This window comes from Ooceraea biroi, chromosome 3 (assembly GCF_003672135.1).
Source record: "Ooceraea biroi isolate clonal line C1 chromosome 3, Obir_v5.4, whole genome shotgun sequence".
Lineage (NCBI taxonomy): Eukaryota > Metazoa > Arthropoda > Insecta > Hymenoptera > Formicidae > Ooceraea > Ooceraea biroi.
The window spans coordinates 10,905,361-10,928,819 of NC_039508.1; the positions used below are offsets into that span (position 1 = coordinate 10,905,361).

Consider the following 23,459-nt stretch of genomic DNA (forward strand, 5'->3'; position numbering starts at 1 on the left):
GTTACTTACAAAAAAGCAATTATAACTATTATTTGAGTCTTGATGCAATTACTAATTATCCGCATTAATACAACGACGCATTTTTGTAGGAAAGGATAGAGAACCAGGGAGAATAAAAAATGAAAACCTCTCTTTGCAAAACACATGAAGAATAATTATTGTAATTTGAATTATGAACAAATATAGAGAGAGTGATAAATTATACATATAATGTTTTCTCGCAAGTTTGTATTATACGATGTGTATAGTATTGCGATCGATTTGCTACAGAACAAGGCGAACTGTTTTAAAAATAATATTTAAAAAAAGCTTACATTTTTGTAAAATATTAATTCCATCCATCGATTGTTTTTATCTCATTTCTCATACTTCAAGATCCACTTAAACGATATCTATGCAGAAATTAAGGCAAATTCATATTTTTATTTTAATTGCATACATGCATTACAGATGAAAATGATATTCTTATAATCATGTTTTCATTATGCTACAAAATTAAAATGTACTAATAGTTCAACAGCATTAACTCATGTTCTAAATATCATAAAAAAAACGTATCATTGTTTTATAATAAAAATTTGAAATAATGTGCAAACAACGCCGATGGAATATGTTACCGTTATCGTGTTAAAAATTTTGTCTCATTCGTTCAGTATATACTTTCATAATTTCAATCCTTGTGCAATAACAAACTGATCACTCATACATAATCGCGTAATATTACAAATGGCAAATCAATGTATGTGGTTATTGATCGCAAAATCTAACATATCTTAAATATTACTTTGGAATGAATACAATAAATAAAGAAAAGAAGGAGATCGCTGACGTGTTGTTAGGAATCGACGACGACGGAGAGATGAGCACGTAGATATGAACTTTTTACCATCTCTAATTCTTCGTCGCTGCACATAGCACACGCATATAAAAAGATCGGAGATTTTGAATCTCTCGATATAAATACAACACGATCTTACGTTTCGTTTTCTCTCTTTCTCTCCCTCTCGTTGATGTTCGTTCTATTATCTAAATCGGAAAACTGAAAAAATATCCGTAAGGCGGATAAATTAATATAATACAAAGAAATTACCGTAAGACTAATCTCAACTAATAATTAATATATAATCGAGGTACGTTTCTTTCTTCAATAATAAGTCTTCAATCGTGTCTATATCGCTCGACGTACACGCATACATTCGGCATATACACACGTACAAACACACTCGCATTACTTAACTGTACAGATTGATCATTTAAAGCTATTATTTACATAAACCCCTTTATTCCTTCCTTTTTCATTTTCATAAAAATATAGCAAGAGTGTGCAATTTTCGGTTCTTTTTCGTTACGCTAAGAAAAAGAATCTTAAATAGAACGTTAAAATCTGTCTCGACGTAAAATGTGGATGGTACTTGTTGCTCTTCCACTGTAATATTCACGATTTCTTTAATGCATATTTTTCATTCGATGGTTTATCTTGTCTCGATACAGTTCTGTTATCACTAACGAATAAAGACTCGTATAGAGAAACGCAGAAAGCTAATCTTCAAATGTCTTAATACGAAGAAATTGGTCAAGCATGTGATCGCGTACAAATGACTCTGGTATTAAAAGTAACATGCTTTATCTAACACTTCTAATATAACTTTGTGACGATCACTTTCATAGCGACCGTCGTAATTTCTTGTTTCATACTTCTACATGATCAGATCATCATTTTTGAAAAAGCTATACCATTTAAGGGAAACGGTGAAAAAGACTGGAAATTGAGAACCGAGTGTCCTGTAGGTTTTATTTTAATCTTCCGCGATATCGTTTCCTTAAACGCTCGACGTGATTCTACTCATCATCATTAAATTCATAAGTTCGCGTCCTATTGTCTAGCGGATGGCATCTCACTTAGAACGGCGCGGACTATATAGTCAGAATGTATTATTGTCAAAAAAGTGCTGTCGATGTAAATGAACGGTACTCCTTATAATCAATCCTCGATACCTCCTAATATCCCGCGGATCATAAACATAAAAAAAAATGATACTGCAAATCGTATGTCTCACAATAATCTATATAATAACATATTGTCTATAATACAACGCTCGATAAATCAAGATCAGGATCACTTCTCAAAACGGATTATTTCGGAAGTATGCAACGCTGCGTAAAGCGTGATTCACGCCCCCAGTCAAAACGAAATTCTCCTCGTGAGAATCATCGCGGCCCTCGTTTACGCATATTCTATTAAAAAATTCCCAAAGCTACAAACAATTTTTGCTTATTCTCTACTGTACAATGTTGTATCGTGTTTCAAGGTACATATGACATTTTCGTTTAGAGAATCTCAACGGTAAATAGCTTCAGGTTGTATTATCTTACACCTTTTTACAGAGCTGTTTCTCTCTCCTCGTTTTGGCACTCGCATCCTATTTACTTCTGCACATCACTACTATTCTCCTCGATACTGTACTTTTCCTCCATGCTATCCTCGTTTTCCGACGTGTCCTGAACGTACGATATGCCCTGTATCTCATCCGTTTGAATGGCGTCGGTCTCATTTCGCGCCGCGTAATCCTCCTCGATCTCGTAAGCGGTCTCTGGGTAAATATACTGCGTACCCTCGGCGTTAGAGTCATCATTATCGATATCTAACACGTTTTGCTCAATCAAGATCTGATTACCTTCCGCGTCGTTAGCCACCATTAATACAGTTCCGTCTAGATTATGTATCTCATGCACCTGATTGTCTCCTACGTCCCTGCCACTCTCGTCCGCGGAGTTCTCCTCAAAGTCCTCGCCCTCGTTTACGTCTACTTTTTCGTATTCCTTACCGTATTCCTCGTTCTTCTCCCTGTCGTCATCAGAGTCACAATGCTCGCCGTTATCGTTCAACTCCTCGTCCCACGTCACGGGTAGATCATTGTTATTAGCTGCGAAGAAACTTGCAGCGTGCGACGAAGCCCCGTCATTCTGAATCTCTGTTATGTCGCATTCTTCCTTGACCACACTCAACAAAACCATCGGACTGAGCTTGTGCCTTGTGCGATCCGCAGTGTTGCTGTGCTCCTCCGACTCGTTTTCTGGTAACAAAGGCATTATTGGACTCAACACGGGCGGGCCATCATCATCATCATCATCATCATCTTGTTGTTCTTCTTCGTCATTCTCTACGTCTTCTTTCTCTTCTTCCTCGTCCTCTTCGGCCTCGGCTTCACTCTCTTCTTCATTTTCATCCTCGCTTTCATTTTCATTTTCATTTTCTTCCTCATCTTCATCTTCAGCCGCAGATTCAGCAGCAGCTTCCACTTCAGCATCAGCCTCACCCTCAGCTTCAACTTCAGCCTCAGGCTCACTCTCACTCTCGCCTTCGCCTTCATCCTCATCCTCATCTTCATCCTCTTCTTCCTCTTCTCCTTCTTCCTGCTCCTCTTCTTCCTCTTCTTCATCATTTTCATTATTTTCCTCATTTTCACTTTCGTTCTCAGATAAATCTACATCGTTCGTTGCAGCTTTCATGGATTCTTCGAGATGCAACGCCTCGAGTTTGTCCACGCTCGCAGACGAGCCGGGAACCGACACGTTATTCATATTGCTCGGTTTAGCTTGCTCTGCAACTGTTGCCATAGCCGTATTGATCCTTTGAGCTTCAGCACTCTTCTCCATCGACGACGTTTCCTGAAGACCTTCATTGCGTATTCTGAATCTATTCAGATTGCTCATTTGCGGCTCAATTTTCTTCGGCATCACGTGTTCAATCACTTTCGCTTCATCTGAATCCGACTCATCCGAATTACACGATATACCGCTTGCTCGGCTGGTGCTCCTCGTATCAAGCCCGGTCTTCGCATCAGAAGATGCGTTCTCCTCTTCCTCTTCCTCCTCGCCTTCTTGTTTCTCCTCTGCCTCTGCCTCTGCCTCTTCCTCTTCCTCTTCCTCCTCCTCTTCTTCGTCGTCACTCGAACTGCTGTTACTGCCGCTATCTGAATCTTCACTGTTTTGCGAATTGTCATCGCTATTACTGTCTTCGTCGGGTATGTCCCTGCTCCCATCGCCCTCCGACTCGAAATCTGCTTCCTCCGCTTCCCCGATGACCGAGGTCTCGTCCGCGATTAAACTGCCCTTCTCATCGTTGTCATTTTTCGCGTTGTCCTCGTCCGCTACAGCGTGATCCTCCAATTCTGATTTACTGCTGCAGCTCGTCGCGTGCTCGGCAAGCTTCTTCTCGTTCGCGAAACCCTGCTGGCAATTCTTGCATCGGAAGTTGCCGATGTGGATGCTCATATGCAGCAGCAATTTGCTCCGCGCGTTGTGATATCTACCACATGTCTTGCACGTGAAATTATTTCCCTCGGATGACAGGGCAGGGGCGTGCTGGGCTCTCAGGTGATTAGTCAGATCTTGATAGGATTTGCACAGTTTCAGGCACACACCGCACGTGACGGCAGCTTCGGCGCGATGGAAACGAATTAGGTGTTGCCACAGGTGCTTCTTGGCGGGCCATTGCTTGCCGCACACCTCGCAGGTGCACTCGGTGTTGGTCGATTCGTCGTACACCTTGCGCGAGTCCTTCCTCGAGCACTTGCCGTTACCCGTTGGCTTCACCTGCGATAGTGGCATGAGATTCGGCACAGGTTTCTGGCCTGACAACTGCAGATTAATGCCCTCGAATAGATTAAAGTCGGGAATATTCAGGTTGGACTCATTCGGCAACGGCATCGGTTCCTCCCTCGACATCTGATTGTTATTCGTCAAGTGGGACTCTAGAATCGACGTTGGCACGTTGTTCATCATGTCCGACCTGCCGAGAATACCTCGCCGCGTGCATACATTGGTATGATTCCAAAATAGCGCTTTCGTGGAGAATTGCTTCTTGCAATTCTTGCACTCGAAATTATTCCTGTTTCTCATCTTGCGCTTGCCGTCACCGCCATCCTTCCGGAACTTTTTGAACATGCGAACGGGGTCGGTGTTGTGCATATTCTGATAATGTCGCGCGAGCGTGTCCAAGTTGAGGAAGACTTCGGGACACATCTCGCAGTCGTACGTGTCATTCGACGATTGCTTACGTTTACGGGAGTTGTCGTCGTTCGAGCTCTCGTCGCATATCTCCTCGTCGAACTCGAGATCGTCTGGCTCCTCCTTGACGATGATGTCGGGGGTCTCGTAACCCTCGCGCTTCACGCCAACCTCCATCCTGTACTCGAAAGCGGCCAATTGATCCTTCGGTACATTATGCACGTGCTCGTAGTGATCGCGTATGCTGTTCTCATCCGTAAAGACTGCTAGGCACTGCTTGCACGTGAGGAACACCTTCCCATGGCACTTCTTTGTGTGATCAAAGGCTTTCCACTTGGACGCGTATTGCTTGCCGCATACCTGGCAGGTGTTTGCTTTGGAGAGAACGCTGCCATGTTCCGCCTCCACGTGCTTCTTCAAATCTTTGGGATCCTTCATCGGAATCAAACAAACGCCGCAAGATACACCAATCTCGTTCCGATGTAACGACAATACGTGCATCTTCAGTTTCAATTTGTTCTCGACAGTGTCGCCGCAGAAATCGCAGACGTTCGGATTGCTGTGGTACTTGTGATCCTTCCGATGAGCCTCGAGGTCCTCCTTGGTGCGGAAAAGTTTCTTACAGCCAAGGTGATCGCACGTCAGGTCCGGATGATCCATGTGGTTGACACGATTGTGCGTCATGATACCCAACTTGGACGTGATCGTCTCGTTACACAGGTGGCAGGTATACGTGCTGTGATGATTCTCAATGTGCTTCTGCAGACTCGCACGATCTTTGAATATCCTCTCGCACGCCCGGCAGCGAGTCAGCAGCGCACCCGGGTCCTTACGGTAGTTTTGGCAGCCTTTCATGTGACGTCGCAGCAGGTAGCGTTTGTGGAATCCCTTGTTGCACTTTTCACAGTAATGCAAAACGCCGTCCTCCATGGTCAGGGACTTAGAAGCGACGTAATTCTGGTTGTCCTTGCTCACCGCGGGCTCGTACCTGTGGATCTTCGCGATGTGCGCCGCCAGATGATCCCTCGATGCGCTCGTTTTCAAGCAGTACGGACAAGTCACGTCCACGTGACCCTTGTGCACCCTATTCACATGCTTCCACAAGTGCGACGTTCTGCCGTAGCACTTGTTGCACAGATCGCATGGAAATAGCCCGTGCACTATCCGTCGATGATTGCATAAACTGTCCAAGGTGGAGAACCTCAGCTCAGGGCACTGCTCGCAGTTCAGTTCCATCTCCGCCGCGCCGTTGTTGTCGGGCTTGGACGACTCGTTCGTCGTCTCGTTAATGCTGCTATTATCACACGCGGCGTCTATCGCCGCTTCTAAGCCGTGAATCTTCCTGTGTCGGGACATCTTCGACTTATTGGAATACGGTCTACCGCAAATATCACAGCTAAAATCACCATTGGTCAGCGGCCAATGCTTCGTCTTCACGTGCGCGCTTAGTTGCAACACGTCGGAGAATACTTTCAGGCAAACACCGCAGATCAGGGGCACCGTGTCCGAGTGCACCCCCATCACGTGTTTCCAGTAGTCGACGCGGGTAGGCCACAGTTTCCCACACACCTCGCAGGTGTTCGGCGACGAGCCCTGCATCAAATGATGCTGGGCGTGCTCGTTGCGCAACGACTTCGTCGCGAATATCTTCCCGCAGTCCTCCCATTCGCACTGTAAAATCACAAATACAAACAGAAATGTGAGGCAAAAAGGAAAAACGGATAGAAACTTTTTTTTCCGTTGCGTATCCTTTCGAAATATTCACCTTAATGGAAGCTTCGTTGCTGTGCATATTGTTGATGTGCAGCCAGCGTTCCCATTTGCTCGAAAAGGAATTGCCGCATACCTCGCACACGAAAAAGAAATTATACTGCGTCTTATTGCCGTTAACGCTAAGCGCACTTGCACCTCCCGCACCGTCTCCCAATGAAACTATCTGTTCAGACTGCGAGAAACAAACACTCTTTGAGATCTGTCATCGTTTGCCAAATCTGCCAGCAGTTTTATCGTAAATAATTAATAATTAATACTTAATCGCCAATTATTCACCTTATGAGCGTTTCTCTGATGCCGTATGAGATGATCCTCGTTCGGGAAGGATTTGTAACAAATGTAGCAGTCAACCTTCTCGCCGTCCTCCCCGTCGAAATCTATTATTTGCTCGTTGCCCTCATTACCATTCAAATTCTCATTGTAGTAATTACTATTTAACTGTACAAAATTCGCGGGATCAAACCCGGAATCAATGTTGTGTATCGAGACGTGAGCAATTAGCTTCTTCCTCGAGTCGTGTTGTCTACCACATATCGTACAGCTATACCTGGAAGAGTTACACGCGCCCACATTTTATTATCACATTTATTGCATCTTGCGTAATACGCACTCACCTTTAATGTACGTCAACTATTTTTATGAGGCTATTTTTACGACGATGATATACGATATAAAAAAAAGAATATAAAAACTGTATAAATTGCGTTAATATATAGACAAAATAGGAAATACAAAAGCAGTCGTACCTTCTTTGCTCCGAAATTAGAAGCTTCGATCCTCCGTGATACATGTTGACGTGATTCTGAAGCTGCTCGTTATCGGAACAGATCTTTAAGCAGACCCCACAGGCGAATGCGGCCAGCTCCTTATGCGTCGCTCGTATGTGTAACCACAACGACGCTCGGTCACTAAAGTCTCTCGTGCAAATTTCGCATACAAATACTGTTTCGATTTCTATCATATTATCGTGGTTGTTTTTGGAGTCTTTCTCATCAATTTCCAGGGTCGCCTGTTTAATGAATATGCCTCTCAATAAATGTCCTTTTAGTGGAATGCGAAAAATAAAATACAAAGTACCCATACTCACTTCAGGTGACGATGAGAACTCTGGTGGTTCTTTCATTTCGCTTTGCTCGTAAACGCTTACGTCCATCCGATCGTTCCAATTCTGCGACAACACGGTCGCCTTTAGACACTTGTCGCTGTCGATAATGGGGGTGGGATCGACGCCATGTAACGTTATGATGTGCCTGCTCAACGAGGACTTCAAAACGAAATCCTTCTTACAGAGTATGCAAATAAATGGCTTCTCCGCGTCATGCTTGATCTCGTGCTCCTTCAGACTATCCACCGATGTGAAACTCTGCGGGCAGGTCTCGCAATACCATCTCTTCTGAGAACTCGTGTCTCCACTTTCTACAAACAAACAATTCGAAGCCAGATTATAATGCTGCTGAAACTTGTGTTCGTTCACTCGGAGTGTAATTTGACGTAAGCAAATCTTACCGGTCTTTATAATCTTCCTCGATTTGCCGTACAACGAACCATCGTCGTCGTAATTCCGCTTTAAGCCGTCTCCCTTGGTCAGTGCTTGCTTTAATATCGTCAACTGCGGATTTTTCGCCAATTTAGCCTCGGCGTTTTTGAAGTCTCTGTTCTCGTCGTCCGAGTCTATACTCGAAATGTCGGATGTATCATCCAAACCCTTATTGTTCTGCGCCTCGGCTTGCGCCAATAAATCAGTACGCTGCTCTTCGAAGCATAGCTGACGGTGTGCATTGAACTCCGCCAGATCTGTATACACCATCGGACACGTCTGACACTGATAGCGAGTCTCCGCACGGGAAAAGGAAACCGGTAACTCCGGAGGCGGTGGTAGACCAGCGTGTCGTGATTTTATATGCTCATTGAGATTGTATCGCGTCGAGTATATTCGCGAACAATACGCGCACGTTACCGCAGGATGTCCCCTAAAGTAAAGGAAATTGAAATTTAAAACTAAAATTGCAATGACTTCGTATCAAACTGTTAGCAAGTTTCAGAATCGCATATGAAGGAAAGGATTTTAGAAACAACGCCCTTTGCTGATAATATGCTGATAAGGCTCACTCACTTGTGCGCCGAAGAGACGTGTCCCCAGCGATGCTTCGCGGTAGAATACGATTTATGGCAAAGATCACATTGGTACGGTCGCTGATAGGAAGTGTGGTCGTCAGTGATCACCCTTTCGCCGATCACGTCGCCCTCACCCGCATGAATCCGAGCGTGCAGCGACAAGTGACCCTTCGAGCTAAATGCCTTGTTGCATCGTGAACAGACATAGAGTTCGTGTTGCTGCGACGTGTGCGGGTAGATCACGGAGGTATCCTGAGCGGCCACCGTGTTGTTTGCGCCGCACTCCTCCGTCTCCTCGGTTACCATTGGCGTTTGCTCCAAAAAATCACTTGGAATGGTGTCCATGTAGTATTCGTATTCCGATCTCCTGTCTTCTGCATCGTCGGCCACTGTTGCTTTACAATCGGAATGTAATACGTGAGAGATAACTTGTTTCCAGGTGAAAGAAGAATAAGATTTAGAGCGTGTATCGGGCGTACCTTCATCCGTACCTTCGCTTGTGTCGACGATCTCTTCAATCTCGGGATCTGCCTCACCATCGAAATTTAATCTCGGTGGTGTACCTAACGCCGCGTTAGGATTGACCACAGGCGCCTCCGGGATAAGTACCGGCATGTTTTCCTTTCCCTTGAGATGCATGTCCTTGCAATGCGCGCTATCATTCGCGCCGTCATCGTCCGCCTACGACACGTATGTACAAAACGTGAAATATGGGACTTTTGTTGTGATGTTACAACAAAAGTAACAATATTGTTGAGTTATAATACATATATTCTTCCAAACTAACATGTGACTAACTTGATTTTCAAATCGTAGCACACAAATACAAATACAAATTCCAGTATTTTTATATACAGAAATTTGTACTTGATTATGATGCTCGACTATGCTTTATAATAAAAAAATGCGCAGAGAAAGACAAGGTATAAGACTGGAAGTATCATCTCCTTAAAATCAAGCATAGAAATTTTTGAAGATCATGTTCCTTCTAACATTCGACTGTAGAACTGAATCTTTGGAGAAAAACACTTACGCCTTCTCTTGGACTATTTCTTTTCAACCAAGCAGCTGCGTGCACACACGCAGTTCGAAAATCATAAAAATTCTCCAAGTTAAACATGCATCGATAACACAGAACTTTTGGTAGACAATCATCTTCCAATATCTGAAACAGAATAAGTTTTGATATTTAATGAACAATGTATAGGACTGTACACGTTATTCTAATTATTAATGCCACGATAAATCTAATTCTTATCTTCACTTCTTGTCAATACAGCTCTAAAGGTGCAATTCGGGATAATCGTGGACAGTTTGATAACAATAATGATAAAGTAACAATTAAGTTGGACAGATATTAGATTGGTAACAATTAGCGATCTCTTGTAATCGTTGCTCGTTCATAATCATTCAAAACAAGGCTATTGCAATACTTGAACAGCCTTGTAACTCGGATATTCAGGTATTTTGAATGTAGTTTTATTTTTTATCACAATCCAAAACATATTATTGATAGAAAAATACATGTTAAATTGTTTTCCGATTTTTATATATGTGCTGCAATAGAAAACATTTGCCTATGGCACAACAACAATCGCTATGGGAGAACTATGGAAGAAAAACATAAACTTCTCTCTTTTATCATCTGATGAGTTATTTATCTCTTGTTTATCATTTTTTTATTGCGACACGTTATACATTACTATATTTATTGTGATTTTCTTCACCTTTCGTAACCAATCGTCCTTTAAAAGCCAGTAAACTGCTCTTATTAAAATGCATCTTATTAAAATGCGTGCCGTATGTCTACGTTCGCGATCGACAAGAATCTCGCGGTAATCAATCTCGATAAACTCTCAGGTGCAATCCACAGCTCTAAAACGTAAGATCGCAATACAAACTTCTCAAAAATGTGCCGAGTGTGCTCTATTAAACAACTTGCTTCCTTAATTGATTTCAACTTTCAACTTTGCTTGAAAAATTAGTCCTATAATCGCAATTTCCTAATTGTTTGCATCCATTACCGCATAATTATCGCGAAAAGGTAAAATATTCTTAAGTAAATCGCGCCAAAATGATGAGACAACGGATTAGCACGAATCTTGCAGGCTTCCTTTCTTCGCCACGACTGCACGTGTCTTTCTTCTCAATTTTCAGGGACAACGATATTCGAGATGGAAAACGATGGTGTTCTGTGTCACCCCGAGACACACAAGAGCAATGCACCGCGAAAGATTAATTCCTTCACGCTCATCCGAATTATCTCGAGGCGCGCGTGGTCCACCGGAGCTCATTAATCGCGGGATTAATAAAGCGGCGGCGATGGACGCCGACGCGGCGAGGGATGCATGCGGAGCACGTGATTCGAGGCACTCGAGCAGGATGCATGAGGAAATTCGCAGCGCGGCGGATCGCGCGCGTTGCTCGGCTTCGCTGCCTCGTCGTGCTACGCATTAACAAAAGGTTGCCTGACCCGACGGCGACGTCGGCGGTTGACGATGCGATAACGGACGAACGAGCGAATCCGCCATCAGCTAAGCTAGCAAGCAGGCGAGCAAGGAAACGAGCGAGCGAATGAGCGAGCGAGCGAGCGAGCCAACCGGCCAGCTAGCTAGCTGGCCAACCAGCCAGCCTCGGCTGAATCTCGTGGAGGAGGTGGACGACGTGCCGTGGCGGCAAACAAAATGTCGCCGGTGCGTCGCGCGACGAGGCAGGCGTCCCTCCTCGCCGTCGCGCCGTCCTCGATAAGCGATGGCCACCGGGTGAGACTCGTCACTCGAGGACGCTGCTCGGCGAACGAGCGTGCGAGCGAGCGAGCGCGATGGCCGACGGCGACGACGCGGTGGCGGGAAGGAAACCTTCACCCAGTAACGCCCCGTCGACGCCGAACGAGTCGTCCGTGAATCTCCTCTCTTTCTCTTTCCTTCTTTCTCGGTGCTACACATCTGCCTGATCGGTCTGTCCGTCTCGTTTGCTCGCTCGCTCACTCTCGTCTCGGAAGAATGAGATCGAGGACGAGTCGTGCAGGGCCACGACGTCGCGAGGGAGGTGACTCAGAGAGATGTAAACGAAATCGGGAGAGAGAGAGAGAGAGAAAGAGATGCGAAGGAAGGAGCACGAGAAAAGTCGCGAAGAGAGAGAGAAAGAGATGAGAAAAAGCGACTCGACGAAATAAGCACGGAGACAAGTTCCACGAGGAGAAACAGGATAACATCAGCGTCACGATGAGGAGGACGCAAACAAAGAGAGGAGACGGTCGATGCTTACCTTGAACGGCAGCAATATCTGAATCTTGTCGACGAGTTGTCGGTTCTTGCCTTCCTGGCCGAATATGTTCATCCTGATCGCGTTGTAGGAGGCGCACAGGCGACAGAGCTCGTCGTAACGTTCCTTCGACTCCATGGTTGTCGCGGTCGAGGGCAACGAGGATGATGCCGCGTTTGTTTCCTGCACCGTTGTCGCCGACGTCTCCGTCGTTGTGGTTGTCGTGACCGTCGTCACCGTAATCGTCGATATCGTCGCCATCGTTATTATGTCGCCGCTCTCTCGAGAGAGCTCGCGGCGTCCCCTCGCTCTGTCTCTCTCCCTCGCAGTCTCCGCAGCAGCAGTCGCGTCGCCGTCGGCGTGGACAGCGCGAGATTACGCGACGATGTCGTCGTCGTCGTTGTATCGCTACTACCTTCACGTAGTCGGACGAACGGGACGGAAACTATGATGGACGACGACGTGGTCGTGCAGCACCGCCGTCCGGGACGTGCGCCTTCCGCTCTACCTCTCCACTACTCTCTTTTCCGTTAGCGAAGATTCTCGGAGTCTCGCCGTTCCTGCCTACGCGTCTACCACGGGTCACACTGACTACGAATCTACCTGATTCGTCGCTCGACTACCTGCCTCACCAACCACCGTGGTTGGCTACGGCTGGTTCCTCGTCAAGCTGCCTCTTCCACTCCTCGAGCCGCCGCATCCTTCGCTTCGCAAACGTCGCCGCCGCCACGATGCCGCTCCGCTCGCCGCGATGCCACTCTTACCCGGAGCTAGGCGCCGCACCGCGCACCACACCACACCGCACCGCACTGCGCCCCGCCGCGCCGCTCGGCTCCGTAACCGAACCGCACCGGTTGGTCGGTCGGGTCGTCGTTGCTGCCGTAGCTGGCGCGCACGTTGGGCAGCTGGCCGCTCACTTCACGCACGTCGCTGCGACACCGTTGCCCGCTGCTGCTGCTGCGACTGGTGCTTCCTGGTGATTTTCGCGACGCTCAGAGTCCCGGGCGGCGCCATTTTGTATACTGACACTTGTTTTGTCGCCGGCGGCACGGTAGCGCGCTGTTCCCTCGTGTTCGCACGCGTATGTACAACGATGCCGCGGTACACCCGGCCGGTAGCGATAACGCGTTTTTGGAAAACGCATTGTCGCCGTACTGCCCGCTCCGAGAAAAACCGTCGGGAGCGTCGCGCGCACGTGTTGTTTCCGACCTCGCGCGAATCGCGCGTCCGATAGGTGGACGCGCGGCCACGTGGGCCGGCCACATGACCGAATCGCGCGTCGGTAATTGGCGACTACCGCTCGCGCCGATTGATTATTGGCGATGCATTCTCTGAAGTTCCGAAGAATTTGAATGCTCTTTGAATGCCCTCCAATCTGCTTAGTGTGAATGTGTCGTTCGTCGCGCCATGCAACCATTGCTTTACTTTCGAAATTAATTTATATTTATTTTTATCCTACGTTTGTTTGTATCAAGTATATATTTTAATTTTATTTAATGTATTCGAATTACACGTGTGCGAGTAATTTTGTTTCAATGTTTTATTGTGTCGAGAAAGAAAGAACAAACAAATTCATTCTCACAATGGCTATTTTACTAGGTCCTTAATAAAAGTCTACTTAAAAGGGTATGGAGAGACGAAAAATATTACACGCAGAGGAACGTTACATAGTAGTTTTATTCTGATTCTCATAGATCCAGAATGTTACTCTCAATAATTTACGACGCGGAACAATTACACTTTTCATCATTATGAATAGACTACCTTCGCAGGGTGTTTTAATATGTTTACAATGTCATCAGATGGTCACAACCTGCACAAATCCCAAACACTGAGTATCTTATGTGATCAGATGGCGTAGAGTACGTGCATCGAGTATGTTTGGTGAAACATGCGCGAAATATTCGTAGTATATGGGGTCCCTCCATTGGTCTTCCTCGTCCAAGAAAAATATCGGTTCTCCGTAGTACTTGCCAACTTCCCATCCCTCCACGTTCTTCATTAATTCCGTCTCCATATCTCGGTTACGTCTCATATGAATCAGGATTCTATGTAGGAAGAAAACGATAGTGAAATTCACGATTGCTCAAGGGCCCAGGCACAAAGAGAGGAGTATGAACGCATGCACGGCTTTTCATTGGTCAAAATTGCATTCCCCATTTTTTTATTCCTTATGTTCCATTCCGTGTTGCTTACTCCTCTCTTGTGCCTGGGTCTTTAACCCTTTGGTAATCGCAATATTTTTCTCCCGTGTATAGTCTGCTCTCAGATATACTAATTTTCCCTTCACTTTCCTCTGCTCGTTGAAATAGTTTTTACTTTCATTAGTACTTGACTAATAGACTAGACTCTAAAGTATCAAAAAATAGTGAAGAACAAATTGACAGTATTAGGATATGAATAAACAACTGTATTAGGAAAAAATGAATTGAAGTATTAGTATCCCATGTGTATCTATTGGATATTGCGAGTACCGGAGGGTTGACTAAACGCTCAGTTCAGTAGTTAACAGCATGACAGATGCATCTGGCATTCTTACGCTCTATCCTGTTCCGCTAACAACGCTGGCATTATGGCATTGCGTGCACTTCTCATTTCAATCTGGTCTCGTCTAACCTTCAAATGCGTTAGGTAGTACCCGTACCATCCGATACACGTGGAAGCGAAGAAGAACCCGAATATGCTTTTCGCTGGAAATATTTACAAGAGAACGTTATTACGTAACGTAACAATTGGTTTGCTCCTTAACCTCATCGACATCGTTGACAAGTAAAACAAATGCACAAGTTGCGTTTATAGTAAAGTGTATCGATTTACCGCCGATAACGCTACGTAGTTTAATTCTTGCCGTTTGGATGGGAGCGTAGCCTCCTTTCGGAGGAAGATCCTGCATCCTTCTGCTCGCCGTTGCGTCCATCTCGATGGCTTTTTTCCCTTTCGGCGAGTTGTCCGGATCAGAAAATCACACCCGGTTGTCACGCGCGATGTGCGTGAGAAACATCCATCCGTTGCTCAAAATTGCTCGGAACGTTCCGTTCTCTTTACCGTTCTCTACGACTGCTATTATGAATAAACGAGAGTAATATCAGTGCAAGTTGTGCAAGACTGCAAGCTCTGCTTTCTGATGGGTACTAGAGTCCTAAATAATCGGAGAAGCGCAATCGGCGTCTCACTTGCTGATTGGCTGACCGCCATGTTGAGCCCGTAATACATTCTGTTGGGAAACTAACTGCAATCGGTGTACTATAAGTGAGAAAAAAATATATTTATAATATATTTATAATGTTATTTAAACAAAAAAATATTTTAGACATCCCTGAGACATTTTTTAAACATATTTCTATTAAGAATAACCAAATGGACCAGGATACATAAGCTACGTTGTATACAAATAGACAGCTGCGGGCCCAACATGGCGACCATGGGAAGCATGGAGGGGGTAACACGATTGCGCTTCTCTGATTATTTAGGACTCTAATGGGATGGCCTGCAGTTGAACGGTAAAACTCAAGTTTTAACATATGCGGATGATACTGCGTGGCTAGGCGACGATAAGGAAACGATTATAAGAAATGCGGAATTATTGATAGATTATGCTAAATATCTCGGTTTACAGGTTAGTGTGGAAAAGACCAAATACGTGGTAACTAGTAGGGATCAGGATAACGATAATTTACAGGTTCGCGATAATATATTCGAAAGAGTAGACAATTTTAAATACTTGGGAACGATTATTAATCAGGGAAACGATACTGGGGTAGAACTTAAGAAAAGAATCAACGCGGGAAATGCAGCCTTTTATTCGGTCCGTAAATTACTTGGGTCGCGGTTATTATCTAGGCGTTTAAAACTTAGAATATATCGAACCATTATTCTCTCGGTAGCTTTGTACGGAAGTGAATCGTGGGCACTTACTTTACAAGGTGAAAAGAAATTTAGGGTTTTCGAGAATAAGGTATTACGGAAAATTTTCGGGGCGAAACGCGATGAGGAAACGGGGGAATGGCAGAGGCTACACAACGTCGAGCTGCATAAACTTTATGATAGTCCGGATATAATTAATGTAATTAAATCACACAGATTAAGGTGGGCGGGTCATGTCGCGCGTATGGGAAAGGATAGAACCGCGTATAAAATTATGACGGGTAGACCAAATGGCAAGAGACCGTTAGGTAGACCAAGACGTAGATGGGTAGACAATATTCAGTCGGATCTCAATGATATAGGCGCCGAGAGTGGGGATTGGGAGGCAGTAGCTCAGGACAGGGATCGATGGCGAACTTTGGTAATTGCAGCTATGAACTTTCGAGTTTTGAATGCCAGCTAATAATAATAATGGGTACTAGTCAGTTCATATGATCTCAAAGTTTTTGTGAAACTGTTGAAGCAATTGCACATGATAAAAAATTGTAAATTTATACAGAAGCATTTTCCTATTTTGAACGCTGTTGTTGTTTTAGTTGCCTTTTTTATATTTTTCCATTATTCAAACAAAATTCATGGATTGCATGTGGACAAATCTATTCTGTAAGTCAAATTTTCATGAAACCATGTTTCATAAAAGTAGATCTGATATAAAAAGTAATTATTAATCATCTTAAGTTTATCATTAAAATATATATCCAAGCATCTGCTCCGTCACGTTAAACCATTTAAAAATAAGAGTTTTCTGTGATTCACTGTTGAGGCATATGCGAAATTAAAAAGTATGGCTGACTCGTTATTGAGTTATACTACTAGCTATCTTTTTAATCGACGACAGTGGAGCCTCGTAGCGTACTTTATTGGGACTAATTCTGGAAGATGATCCCAATTCCCAATATGAGATCGCAGATTTATTAAAACGTTTATATTATATAACCTTATTTAGAATTTTTATATCGAACATATTTATTATCCGCTTTAACTAATACAGAAGCAAGACACTTATGCTATTATATACCTCGTTACAAGAATCTTATTAATTTTATTTTTGAGTATACACGTCACGTATACGGTCCTAAGCATCAGATGCCGAGTATATAACTGTAGTATACACGATCAATGACGACGTTCAGCTGAGAGCAAACGAGCCGCACGTGGTTACACCCGATTTTAATTTCTGACTGTGTTCACACACTCGTATCTGTGGAGAACGTTAAACATGTACAGAAATCTACCTAACATTTTAGTAACGGGTGTGTGAAGATACACGTAATTGTAGCACGCAGCATGTGACGCAAATTCGAAATATTCATTCCGAGTTGACGTTTTTCAGGTACGCCTGGCACGGGTAAGAGTCTGATGTCGCGTATGCTGGCGGAGAAGACTGGACTGCAGTGGCTCGATGTTAGCGAGCTGGCTATAAAGAACGGGTGTCTAGACGACTATGACGAGGTCTACCAGTGTAGCATATTGGATGAAGATAAGGTAATAAACTCAGTTCTCACAGTATTAAAATACATTTACAGTATTCACATGTTAAATATTCAGATTTTGCATGTTTCTTTTGCTTTGTTAGCTATTAGATGGAATGGAAGATCTGATGTGCCAAGGAGGGAAAATTGTAGACTACCACGGCGCCGAGTTCTTCCCTGAAAGATGGTTCGACATTGTATTCGTACTCAGAACGGACAATACTATTTTGTATGACCGTCTCAAGGAAAGGGGCTACTTTGGAAAGAAGCTGGAGGACAATATAGACTGTGAAATTTTTCAAACTATCCTCGAGGAGGCTAGGTCATCGTACAGGGAAGAAATAGTACACGAACTAGTGAGTAATACATTAGATCAGGTGACGGAAAATGTGAACAAGATATGCCAATGGCTAGAACAATGGAAAATGGACAATCAAGATACGTGAGAGGACATGTATCGACTCTCGCCAAGAAGGTGAATTGGCATTTACCCTCTTGTTTTGTATTTACATCTTACTTTAGTGAACATGTTACTCTTAAATTTTAATAGTTTATTTGTTACGATTAATTATATCCACTGATCAGTGAAATATATATAACTGTACATATAAGTTCTAGAATTGGTCCATTCTAGATAGAAATCTGTATATACATTATAACGTATGATGCAGTGTACTTGTAATATGCGAAGACCAACATCTCATCAACCGTGTGTTAGAAAATAATTTTTATACAATAATGAATATCCATTGCACGAGTTGGAATGTATTTATTCTACTATACCCAAATCGTGTTTCAGCTTCTTCAATCTGTTGTCTATAGTGTTGTAATATTTCATTCTTATCAAGAGTGTTGTAGCCGCATTGATATCTTCTTTACTGAATGCCTCTGCCACTTGCCTGAAGAAAAGTTCCCAAGTGTTATCGGACAGTAAAGAAAAGGTTACAGAAGCACAGATTCTTGAATTATTGAAGGTTACTTTGATAATGTATCGAGCAGTTCCCTGGATTCTTTGGCCAGTTTCGAGATCTTGTCTTTGTCGCCTGTTGCATTTTCTATTTCCTCGTTACGCTCCATAATCTCCATGAGGAATTCTGGATTCAAGTTGGTAGTGCCTTCTGGTATCGATATACCTTTTAATTGCAACATATACAATCCTCTTTTTAATGGATGCGCCAACGTACTATAAGCCTTATTTATTAGAGACGACAGATTCTCTGAGATCTGTTTTTCTTTCTATTGACAGTTGAAAGAAAGTTTACTTAAAGAGATACAAATTTCAGGATAATCTTAAGCTACAGCTTTTGGAGCTTTTAACGAGAAAACGTGAAGGCTTTCTGATGAATACTTGCCTCAGATTTGTTACCGAACTTATCAGGGTGCAGTATCTTTTGCAGCTCCCTGTACTTTTTGTGAATATCTTCATTCACCACGTTGTAATCCCTCTTAATCCCCATGATGTCGAAATAGCTCAAGTTTTGCGGGAGTTCCTGCAACACCTTGCACTTAGAGCAGAACAGCTCGGACTTGCACATGTAGTCGCAGTTCCAACACTTTGGTGGGCTGTCGCTGCAAAATCGCAGAGCCCCCACAAAGATCGTAGGATGAATCGTGCTTCTCGTGGACGAGGCATGATACGAATACAGTTTACGCTGCTGTTTCACCCTGCTTAACGCCGCCGCGGACTTTCTGACGATTCTCGCTAAAAACATTGTTCAATGCAACCTTGTCATAACCTATAAAATATAAGAGCAGATAAAATTTGCGTAAAAGTGCAGCGCACTCGCGAAGAATTTACATTTCACAATCGTGTTATTAATGCAACAAACCGCGCTGTGTTCTATCGTCTCCTGAACGAGCTCGGATTGCTCAAACGTGATTGTTCGTTTTACAAATACGCGCCAGCGCGAATCTCGATCGGTTTCGATTATTCGAGTATCCCTATCGCTGTCTACCGTCGCGAATCGTCAATCGTCAGAAAATCAGCTGTGTCAGTGACACCCTCAATTACTCCAACAATTTTCTACATGCAACGTTCGATCTAGAAAAGCGAGTTCAAAGCAGGCAATTTTCCTGATCCGTGGTCCTGCATAACTGCATAACGTGTTGTACTGTTGCAAACTGGACAAATACTTGGTCCTTTGTTGAGAAAATAGAAGAGAAAGAGCAAAGGCTGCAGGGAGAGTGCGGAAAGTACGCGTACGTAACGACCCACGCAAATCCTAACCTCATTTTCTCAAGTCGATAGCGAAAACGCAATCGGGGCCGACGATGCGTCCCGTCGTTAACGCAAGGCTAACGGCTAATCTCGTCGATTGACGCGCGTCATGCACGGCACAGTTATCGCGCGCTACGTGTGCGAGCCGTTGTCCGAGGCGGCACCTGAATTTTACGACTTCCGCCTCGATACGCTATCAGACCGTATCGGCGCGCGATGACAGTGGCTATTTTTGGTTAGCTCGAGTGAACACGGGAAACAGATGGTCTCCGGAGCTGCGGCACTGGAACTCTGGATTCGACGAATGCGAGATTGCGAGTTCGCGCGCGGGATATCGCGGTTACGGGAGTGACCTGGCGTTTCACAGAGGTTAGGGAGCATCGTCCGTATCGTCGCGAGCGTCCTCGTCCGCGAGTTTCCTTCTAGGGGCTCTCGTTCGACATGGCTGACCATCAGCAGCAGCTGAACAATCTGATCAAGTGGCTGGGCACGTTCGACCTACAGGCACCGCACAGCACCACGGAGGACATAAGCGATGGGGTCGCCCTGGCCGAGGCCCTCGCTCAGATCGCGCCGGAATGGTTCACGGCGGTCTGGAAGGCGAAGATCAAGGCGGACGTGGCTGCCAACTGGCGGCTTAGGGTAAGCAACATGAAGAAGATCGTGGAGGCCGTGATGGAGTACTACGTGGAGTGCCTGAACCAGCAGCTGTCCGGATACGTCAAGCCAGATGCGACCAAGATTGGCGAGCACTGCGACAGCGATGAGCTACGTCGGCTGCTGCAGCTGATCCTCGGCTGTGCTGTTAACTGCGATCAGAAGCAACAGTACATCACCAAAATAATGGGCATGGAGGAGACGGTGCAGCAGGCAATAATGCAGAGTATCCAAGAGCTCAGCACGTCAAGCAGTTTCGTCAACTTTGAATCCCTGGACGTGGCGGATGGCGCCCAGCAGAGGCTCTACGCGGAGCTTCAGGCAACGGTGGACATGAAGGATCTGCTGGCGCAGAAGTGCCACGAGCTCGATCAGCAGCTCTCTCTGTTGCAGGAGGAGAAGGCTGCGTTGATCGTCGAGAACAAGAAACTTCAGGAGCGGCTGGACGAGTTCGAGAACCCGGAGGAGTCCGGCTCGATCTTGAAGTACTCTGGGCTGCGAAAGCAAGTGGAAGCACTCAAGGATGAGCTGTTCAAGGTGGAAACGTTCAGGGATGATTACAGGTTGAAGGTGGAGCTGTTGGAGAAGGAAGTGCTGGAGCTACAGTCACGGCAGGAGGATCTGCAAAAGGCGGCTGACGAAGCGAATCACTTGAAGGACGAGCTGGATGCCTTGAGAGAAACTGCGGATAAAGTGGCGAAGTACGAAATCATGATTGAGTCGTACAAGAAGAAAATGGAGGACATGAGCGACCTGAAGAGACAGATGAAGATACTCGAGGACAAAAATGTCGAGTACTTTCAGATGAAGTTGGATTACGAAGAGGAGGTGAAGCGCACGACGATGTTACGTAACCACCTAGATGCATGCAAACAACAACTCACGGAGGTTCATCACAGGCTGGATGAGCAGAGCAACAAGTATGATAGACTCGAGTTTGAAGGCAAAAAGATGGAGACGAAATTGGGTGCTCTGCAGAGGGAAAGGGACCGTCTGATCGTTGAGAGGGACGCTCTGAAGGAAACGAACGAGGAGCTCAAGTGCACGCAGCTGCAGGCCGCGGAGAACATGGCAAAACCTAGCGCTGACAGCACTAGCGTTGCCGGAACAGAGATGATTCCACTTGAGATCAAGGAGAAGCTGCTCTGCCTACAGATGGAGAACAAGATGCTGAAGGTGAAGCAGCAGGGCAATGAGGAGAAGCTGCCCAGCGTGCAAGCGTTGCTCGAGGACTCCGAGGAGCGCTTGAACACGTTGCGAGGGCAGAATCGCAAGGCGAATCAGAGGATAATGGAGTTGGAGACGAAATTGGAGGAGATCATGGGCACTCAAGCTAGCAACGACAAGAACGACAGCGCGGGGCTCAATCAGAAGGTGTCGCAATTGCAGGATGAACTGCGAAAAACGCAGGCAGAAAAGGAGCGGTTGACACTGCAGCTCGAGGAACGCGATAATGCCTTACAAGCTCAGAAGCAGAAGGCCTTCACTCTTCAGGAGAAATTAACACGGAAGGAGTACGAGAACGCCTCGCTCGAGGAGCGCTACAAGAAGCACATTGAGAAGGCGAAGAGCGTCATAAAGAGCTTGGACCCGAAACAGAGCAACTCTTCGCCGAGCGAGGTCGTCGTGCTGCGCAACCAAATGTTGGAGCAGCGTAAGATGATCGAGGACATGGAGCGCTCCATGAAGGAGTCTAGACTGCTGCGAGAAATGGAGGAGAAGCTAATGGTGTCCGCCTTTCATAGGCTGGGTCTGAATTGTCACAGGGAGGTGATAGACCAACGGCTTGCGGCCCTCAGTTCAGGACAAGGCCAGTCTTTCTTGGCTAGACAACGACAACCGTCGGCGAGACGTTACCCACCTTACAACTCAAAATGAGACCGCATGCAAAAACGAGTCGATTTCACATTCAAGTATTGTAGGACGAAATGATAAACAATCATTTGAGATAATTGTCACTGTGCGATAAATGTGATAGCTATATTTTAAATAATGGACTTGGGAATCATTAAACTAATTGAACAGCGATCACCTTACATTGAAGGTAACATCGTTTACTAACGATATTGCTTGAATGTTACTGTATTATAATATTGAGATATCACATTTATCACTGTGTAGAATTATCTCATTTTCTTCTCGACGTGGGTATAATTGCATCATTTATAAAACAAAGATTAGATGTCTCTGTCTAAAAAGATTTAAATAAAAAAATAATTTGCAGAATCTTACGAATTCTGCAATATTTTAAAAAATGCTTACAAGCTGAGAAGGAATAAAAGCCCTCCACTAGTTTCATTTGTATATGTCAATGTTTTTTGACCCGTAAGACTATTAAACGGAGATATCTACTTTTACCAAAGTATAATTTTATTCCTATTCTCACCTGAACGGTCTTTACGGTAATATTCTGGCTATTAGAGATATGCCAACACGTATGTTCCTGAATTTTTAACGAGTATATAAAAAATAGTATATAAAACATTTGGAACATCTCTAGTAGTTAGAAAAGCAAAATTCGCGTTTCGTAATTGTATCTATATCGCAAATGTGTTTATCAGATCTACCTTATCGTAATCGGACTCAAAAGAAAAAGAATGTGTATATATATATAAGCTGATTATATAGATTATATAGATTAAAAGATACCTTGCTTTGCAATATGGTGGATATTGTGCAAGCTGTTGTGCTATAACAAATTTTATCTATAGGCTTTAGTGATATCTTCTACTTTCATGCTGAATTTTATCCAGCTCTAAATATTTTAATTCACTTTGATGAGACAGATAGTTGACGATGATGTAAGAATGATGTATACTTATATAATATATTAGCACTTATCTTTATACAGTGATAGACTAGATGTTCATTAACATTGCTATTTGCCCTGTACAACGGTACATGATGAAACAAATTATTGTAAATAATGTACATGCTGCTATACACAATCTTTTGAATTGAATTGGTGAAATGTAATACACGTATTGTACAGATACTATATAATACAGAGAATATTATTCATATAT

General features: G+C 44.5%; 5 protein-coding genes across 9 annotated transcripts; 2 read left to right on the top strand and 3 right to left on the bottom strand.

The window, feature by feature from the left end:
* Window positions 1–134: 134 nt before the first annotated feature.
* Window positions 135–12,844, bottom strand: LOC105276959 (zinc finger protein hangover). Of its 4 annotated transcripts, none has more exons than XM_011335028.3 (10): window positions 12,166–12,844; window positions 9,932–10,063; window positions 9,390–9,579; window positions 8,897–9,287; window positions 8,290–8,753; window positions 7,871–8,199; window positions 7,530–7,792; window positions 7,060–7,330; window positions 6,776–6,955; window positions 135–6,681 (listed from the first exon to the last, which is right to left on the bottom strand). In XM_011335028.3, exons 1-10 carry the CDS (start codon window positions 12,421–12,423, stop codon window positions 2,425–2,427), a joined length of 6,735 nt encoding a protein of 2,244 aa, XP_011333330.2. In that variant the 5' UTR covers window positions 12,424–12,844; the 3' UTR covers window positions 135–2,424. The 4 variants fall into 4 exon arrangements, with proteins under 4 accessions (XP_011333330.2, XP_011333329.2, XP_011333328.2 ...); XM_011335027.3 differs by having other exon boundaries at window positions 8,897–9,293; XM_011335026.3 differs by having other exon boundaries at window positions 9,378–9,579.
* A 977-nt stretch (window positions 12,845–13,821) lies between these two features.
* LOC105276965 (NADH dehydrogenase [ubiquinone] 1 alpha subcomplex subunit 13) lies at window positions 13,822–15,079 on the bottom strand. The gene is made up of 3 exons (XM_011335042.2): window positions 14,980–15,079; window positions 14,702–14,852; window positions 13,822–14,210 (listed from the first exon to the last, which is right to left on the bottom strand). Exons 1-3 carry the CDS (start codon window positions 15,077–15,079, stop codon window positions 14,003–14,005), a joined length of 459 nt encoding a protein of 152 aa, XP_011333344.1. The 3' UTR covers window positions 13,822–14,002.
* A 1,910-nt stretch (window positions 15,080–16,989) lies between these two features.
* On the top strand, window positions 16,990–18,315 carry LOC105276968 (adenylate kinase isoenzyme 6). The gene is made up of 3 exons (XM_011335046.3): window positions 16,990–17,339; window positions 17,420–17,571; window positions 17,663–18,315. The coding sequence occupies exons 1-3, from the start codon at window positions 17,306–17,308 to the stop codon at window positions 18,002–18,004; spliced, it is 528 nt and encodes a 175-aa protein (XP_011333348.1). The 5' UTR covers window positions 16,990–17,305; the 3' UTR covers window positions 18,005–18,315.
* Window positions 18,097–19,907, bottom strand: LOC105276967 (iron-sulfur cluster co-chaperone protein HscB, mitochondrial). 2 transcript variants are annotated; one of them, XM_011335045.3, is made up of 4 exons: window positions 19,786–19,907; window positions 18,911–19,294; window positions 18,538–18,794; window positions 18,097–18,457 (listed from the first exon to the last, which is right to left on the bottom strand). In XM_011335045.3, the coding sequence occupies exons 2-4, from the start codon at window positions 19,268–19,270 to the stop codon at window positions 18,328–18,330; spliced, it is 747 nt and encodes a 248-aa protein (XP_011333347.1). In that variant the 5' UTR covers window positions 19,271–19,294; window positions 19,786–19,907; the 3' UTR covers window positions 18,097–18,327. The 2 variants fall into 2 exon arrangements, with proteins under 2 accessions (XP_011333347.1, XP_011333346.1); XM_011335044.3 differs by lacking the exon at window positions 19,786–19,907 and adding an exon at window positions 19,388–19,529.
* A 275-nt stretch (window positions 19,908–20,182) lies between these two features.
* On the top strand, window positions 20,183–23,452 carry LOC105276966 (protein Hook homolog 3). Its single transcript, XM_011335043.3, has one exon. The coding sequence runs from the start codon at window positions 20,218–20,220 to the stop codon at window positions 22,309–22,311; it is 2,094 nt and encodes a 697-aa protein (XP_011333345.1). The 5' UTR covers window positions 20,183–20,217; the 3' UTR covers window positions 22,312–23,452.
* Window positions 23,453–23,459: the final 7 nt, after the last annotated feature.